The 6,733-nt window shown below is 39.0% G+C and overlaps 1 protein-coding gene across 1 annotated transcript in view; it reads left to right on the top strand.

Annotated features, from left to right (window-relative positions):
- FBXO3 (F-box protein 3) overlaps positions 1 to 6,195 on the top strand; it is a 23,926-nt gene extending 17,731 nt beyond the window's left edge. Inside the window, exons 6-9 of the mRNA XM_029911552.1 lie at positions 2,201 to 2,337; positions 4,241 to 4,363; positions 4,892 to 5,007; positions 5,996 to 6,195. Coding sequence (XP_029767412.1) covers positions 2,201 to 2,337; positions 4,241 to 4,363; positions 4,892 to 5,007; positions 5,996 to 6,195 — 576 coding nt within the window. The remainder of the gene's footprint in view (positions 1 to 2,200; positions 2,338 to 4,240; positions 4,364 to 4,891; positions 5,008 to 5,995) is intronic.
- Positions 6,196 to 6,733: the final 538 nt, after the last annotated feature.

The raw sequence follows: 6,733 nt of genomic DNA, 5'->3' as shown, positions 1-6,733 counted from the left end.
GGGGGTGTGGTATTGCCACCCTTACTTCTGCACTGCTGCTGGCGGCAGCGCTGCCTTCACAGCTGGGCCCACATGAATCATGAAATTTACTATTTTAAAAAAAAATCCTATGATCATGAAATTGACCAAAATGGCATCCAGCTCTGAAGGCAGCGCCCCATCAGCAGCAGCGCAGAAGTAAGGGTGACAATACCTATACCATGCCTCCTTACTTCTACGCTGATACTGGCGGTAGCGCTGCCTTCACAGCTGGGCCCACATGAATCATAACATTTACTATTTAAAAAAAAAAAATCCTATGATCATGAAATTGACCAAAATGGACCATGAATTTGGTAGGGCCCTAGCTATTGGCTGTGGAAGCCTTCAACTAACTGAACTGCTTTCCTGTTGGGTGAAAACAGTACCTTAATTTAGACTTCTATTAATATGCATAATCTATGCTAACCTGCATCACAGGTTGTTTCTAGTGCAACACCAATGATGAGTAATAGCCCCACTGGGCCATGCCATAATATTTTCATTTATGGGTAAAAGGAAAGGCAAGAGAAACTCTTACTAAGACTTCCTAGTCTTCTAGTCCTCCAATTTTGGACTTGCAGTGGCTGTGTATTGGAAAACATGTCACTTATTCCGCCCCAGAGGTAGCTGTATTGCAGTGCTGGGTGAGGAAATCACTATGTCGTCTTCCTCACAAGAGTGTTGCGGTTTACTGTCTCGTTCTTTGAAATCTTCAGATGAAAGGTGTTGTAGAAGTTCAAAGTACTATTCTAATTATTTGCAATTTGTGAGGAAAATGAACTGTTTTAGAGATAGTGACTGCAGTGATCTACTGTTAATTATCACTTTGGGTTGGCCTTGTCCTTATGGAAACAATGACTTCCAGTTGTTGTGGACCAGTATCCTGGCACAGCACATTCCATGTACATGAGAAGATTAATCTGCTAAGTATTTCCTACTTCCATATAAAAACCAAGTGTTCAAACTGCAGAGTGAATCATACAGCTAGTGTGCACCCCAAACTCTAGCATTTCAAGGCCAAGACAAAATGTTGAAGATGATTGGGTGGGGTGATAGAAGAAGGAAAATGGAGAAGATAAATTATTGGAGACCTCTAAGCAACAGAGGAGCCCCAAAGATGGCAGGACAGTACAAATAATTAAATGGCTTTTTAGGGCAAAATTAAGAACAAGTGATGAGTAAATTGTGTTAATTATTGCTTTGTGCCATAGCAACCCTGTGTAGCTTGTGAGAAATAGAATATTATGAAATCATTAACTTAAAAACAAACATATTTCACATCAATAATATAAACCAAAATTTAAAGAACTATTGATCTTCCATTACTAAAACCCATAATACGTTGCCTGAATTAATTGAATTACCTATAGCTTATTTCACTTATAGAGGATAATGTCTTGTCTTTGAGGACTTCATTCATTAAAGGGACTCTGTCAAGGTTGAATCTGCCCAATTATTGAATTTTTATGATCCTGATAAATCCAGCTGTTCTCAAAATGATGACTGCAGGTTTTTGGAACGCTGTTTCTATATTAGGTGACCTATAAACCCAGAGCTCTGAGCTTGTGGTGGTAACAGGTGTGCATGTTGCACATTCTTCCACCCTACTTTTCAGCTTTGGTCTTGTGAGTACAGAAACTTACAAAATTTGCTAGATTTCTTAGAAACTTTAATACCTTACCTGTTTATACATGCAGATCCCTACAAACCAAAACCAAGCTTGTACGTCCAATAATAGACCTACCAGCTTTAGCAAATAGAATATTGGATTAACTGTGGAGTACAGTGCCTAAGAAATAGGTATAGTAATTACATTACTTGTAAAGCCACTGTCTCCTTAAATCATGCAGTACCAGCAAAGGTCTAAAAGGCAGTTGTTGGATGCTTTTATACTTCAGAATTGTGCGAGGTACTTCACAATATAAATAGAAAGCCATGGTTCCTGGCCTGAAGAGTATACAGGCTCATTTTAGCTGTGACACAGTGAGTGGAGGATAACAAGCAAACCATTTAAGCCGTAATTTAGTTCCCAGCAAAAGCAGAGTTGAATTTTTTGAATAGAGCAGGATGAGGAATGTGTTACTCCGCTACAGAGGTCTGGGAATTGTTTATATTAAAGCCTACTAGCTTTTATATTGCCTATGTTTAAAAAAAAAAAAAAAGTTAATATTGTAACTAGCTTAATTATAAGAGTACCTGCTCTTGTAAAACTTTCCCTCTTTGGCATCTAGGTACTTCTTATTTGGAGTGGTTCACATCTTATGTAAACAATGTCGTAACAGGCGGCTATCCCATCATCAGGGACCAGATTTTCAGGTATTGTGACTTTTGATCTGTAGTGCAGCATAATTATAAGGAAGAGAAAATCAATCTATTTTAAATGCTGATTTTTTTTTCCAAACAGCTGGGTGCAGATGTGTATGACATGAGGGTAAATGGGTGGGTACGGAGAGAAGAGATATGTAATATATACAACAGATATAGTTGCAGAAATCTAAAGGCTTAAACTAATCCTGTTTTGTTACCAGGAATATTAGAACTAGTAGCATCACACTGAAGGGATTGTAATTAATACCAGCTCTAACTCATCTGCCTGCCAAGAACTTGAGGTGCAAAATAAGTGGGCTAGTGAGCAAGATGCAGCTGCAGATCGTGTAGGAATTTATTGAAGAGCAGTTCTGCATAGCTCAAAAACTTGTCTCTCACCAACAGAAGTTGGTCCAATAAGATATTACCTCACCCACCTTATCTCTCTAATATCCTGAGGCCAAAACAGCTACAACAAAACTGGTAAACAAATGACATTTGCTATTTTAAATAAGGGATTCTTTCAGTGATATGGTCTATCTACTATTGATTTGAATGTTGTATTGAATACATGTATTATGATACTCTAAACAAACAAGATTTGGAGATGGATTTACCTTGAAGCTCCAAGTGCACTTCTCTAGATGTTTTTGTTTTTATCCTGGTTGTGTATAACAGTAGTTCTCAACCAGGGGTACGCATAAGGGAGTACATCAACTCATAGATATTTGCCTAGTTTTACAACAGGCTACATAAAAAACACTAGCAGTCAGTACAAACTAAAATTTCATACAGATAATGACTTGTTTATACTGCTCTATATCAGAGGTCCCTGAAGTGTGGGGCATGCCTCCCCCAGGGGGATGTGGAGAAAGGTCTGGGGGTCAAGGGTGCATGGTGGGACCCAGGCCAGCCCCCATGGGTGGGGAGGGAGTGCCACTCAGCTCCTCCCCGCCCCCCGCTGTGCTCCAGTCCTGCCCCCAGCAGTATCTCCAGCTCCTGGCGCCAGCCCCAGCCTCGGTGCGACTCCGCTCCAGGCCCCGTGCCAGCCCCGTTCCTGGTCTGGAACAGAGACTAGGGGCAAGGCCAGGAGCGGAGCTGCATCTGGTTGCAGGCCCGGCTGTCTGACCCCACCGCAGCCCGGCTGCGGCTCTGCCCCTGCCTTGGCCCCTGACCTGTGTCCCTAGCCTTGGCCCCCTTACCTCTGTCCGTGGCCCCCCTCTCCACGGAGTCACTGTCTGGCTCGGGGGGGGAGGGGGAGAGCAGGGGTAAAGGGGGGCGAGACCCCCAAAAGTTTGGGGACTGCTCCTCTATATTATATACTATACACTGAAATGTAAGTACAATATTCATATTCTAATTGATTTATTGTATTACTTTGTCATTTTTACCATATAATTATACATTTTTTTTTCAGTAATAGTGGGCTGTGATGCTCTTTTATATTTCTAAGTGAGGTGAAACTTGGGGGTATGTAAGACAAATCAGACTCCTGAAAGGGGTACAGTAGTCTGGAACAGTTGAGAGCCACTGATGTATAATATCCCCTTTTAAGATTAATGGGATGCTGTAAGATGTTGTATCTCCAAAATAGATTTGTACACAACCTAATGTGAAGAATTGCATGAAGACATTTCTAAAGTCTGCTCTCGTAGTTTAAGGCAAGTATTGCACTGTTGTACTAGTGCATTCACAAAGACTAAAGAATGACTAGTTTAATTTAGAGCTAATAGTCACACAGAATAATTAATATTTTTTTAATTTTGGGTTTAATAATCCAAAATACTATTAGTGTAGCATGTGGAAACGTATTCTTCAAAAATATCCTTTTAGCATCTGTATTGAATCCATGGAATTGGGTTACACCATACAAAAGAAATTTCCAACTCTTTATTATGTTTCTGTTGCACAGGTATGTTCATGATAAGGAGTGTGTGGCCACAACAGGAGATATTACTGTTTCAGTCTCCACATCTTTTCTACCTGAACTCAGTTCTGTACATCCACCTCATTACTTCTTCACTTACAGAATCAGGTGAGAATAGCAAATGGGCTATCTTCCTGATAACAGGAGAGAGTCCTGTCTGGAGTTCAAGCCTCATGACTGTTGCATGCGTACGCATAGTACTCAGAAGTATGGTGAAATATGGTGAAATTTAGATACCATATACATATGGGGCTTGGTGTACAGCATGCAATATATTTGTTTTAATATAGTTTAAATAAAAAGGCTTTGACTATTTTAAAACTTGGAAAGGGTCTTATCGTTGTACTTTTGTTGGGGGGGGTTTCTTTTCACTAACAATATATAGCACATATCACTTTGCAAACAAACATTTGTCACAATATTTGTCATGAGTTAAGGAGAGGTAGGTAAGAGGAATAATAAAGCTGGGATTAGTGCTCTGGTGTTCCTACTTTGGTCTGTACACAGGTCACTAGAACATACCACTTTCTCTAAGCAGTAGGGAGTATAGGATAGTATTTTAAACATTTTATGGTTGTTTTTAGACATGTAAATAAGGCATTTCTAAGCAAAAACTATATTTGATTTGGGTCATAGAATTGAGATGTCCAAAGATGCTCTTCCTGAAAAGGCTTGTCAGTTGGACAGTCGGTACTGGAGAATAACCAATGCCAAAGGTGACGTAGAAGAAGTTCAGGGTCCTGGAGTCGTTGGTATGTAAACTGAGAGTTTGAGTTTTATTTTAGCATTCAGAGCATTCCAGTGATTAATCTGAAAATTCTGTAACTTCTGGTGGAGCCATTCTCAGTAATGATGCAAGATGGTAGCTATTCTCTTCTCTTAGCAAACATGCATTCTGTTTTACTTTCTCATATTGCATTGTGTGTAAGTGAAAGTGTTAAACATTAACTTCAATTTTAAAGGATCTTAAGGAATATAATTTTGGGGCATATATATTGTTGGGCAAATCTGTATATTAATATACAGTAGTTAATATTAGTATAAGTAGTCAAACCATTTAAAGATTCTTGAATTACTTAGATTGTAAGCTCTTTGGGACAGGAATTGTCTTTTTGTACAGCACTTAGTACATTGGGGTCCTGGTCCCTGAGTGAGGCTCCTAAGCACTTTGAGAATACAAATTAATATTAATAATCCTGAAGTCTCTAATGCCATCTGTTTTTATCTATGTATCAGGGTTAACCGCATAAGTGCATGTCAGAAGACTTAAGTATTTTTGTTTTGTTTTTAGAAATGATTTGTAGCAGTAGTTCCGATTTAACAAACAAACAAACAAAACCTCTTCTCCCTGCTCCACCCTCCCCCCCGGATGTTGTTTGGGCATTCTTGTCCTTTGAGCTTGTTATAGTGACTCCTGTTCAGCAAGTTAGGCACTTCTGATTTAGTGAACAATGTTCTCTAAAAAACTGCTATTGACTTGTGACTGAAAGTGATGCAAAGATAACTAGTCACTAGAATGTTCATTAAAACAGGATTTGTTACAACAAGCTTACCTCTTTTTATTTGTATAGTACAGTTACAGAAACACAAACTTGTGTTACTAGCTGTGTATTCCAGCAGAACTCTAACTGAACTTAATGTCTATCGAAATTAACTATATTGCAAGGGAAAGTATATGCTATTTATACCTATTTTAATTCAAAACTCCCAATGGCTCTTTGTTGTTTTTTGTATCTGCAGGAGAATTTCCAATAATCAGCCCAGGTCGAGTTTACGAATATACCAGCTGTACTACCTTCTCCACTAATTCAGGATACATGGAAGGATACTATACCTTCCATTGTCTCTACTATAAGGACAAGTTCTTTAACGTCATAATTCCCAGATTTCATATGGTGTGCCCAACATTCAAGGTGTCTACAGCACGCATGGTAAGCTGAGGTACATTTGGTATTGTCGTTTGTGCTAGGCTTTTATCCCTAACCCTTTTGCAGAAAACATGAATGAAATTAGCTCTAATAGAACAGTATAATATACGTTCTCTAGATAAAGGGCTTACCAGACTCCATAATCATGACACTTTTTTTCCAGTTTTATAATTTTATTTCATTTCTTAGTATTATAATGTAGATAATTCCCTACAAGGGGGAAGGAAAAGAACAACAATTACAAAATATGGGGATATATATAAAGACACCCCCCCCCCCCCCCCCAAAAATTCCTGTCCCCTAATTTGAATTCCTCTGAGTTCTTTGGGGTGATCATATAGCCAAGAGAATATAACACAATAGATTAATTGAATCTAACAATTATCACTTATGATTAAATGTTAATGTCACCTCATGCTTGGATTACTGTGTACACTTCATGTGGGGCTTCCCTTAGTTAATACAACACTTTGAGTGGAGTAATGGTCTGTCTGTTAAGCAGCACATGCTTGTTAGGTGCAGCATATGTCACTGGAGTTATAATTTGCAT

This window comes from Terrapene carolina, unplaced genomic scaffold, assembly GCF_002925995.2.
Source record: "Terrapene carolina triunguis isolate 2854851 unplaced genomic scaffold, T_m_triunguis-2.0 Scaffold96, whole genome shotgun sequence".
Classification (NCBI taxonomy): Eukaryota; Metazoa; Chordata; order Testudines; family Emydidae; genus Terrapene; species Terrapene triunguis.
This window is presented reverse-complemented; position numbering and strand designations above follow the sequence as displayed.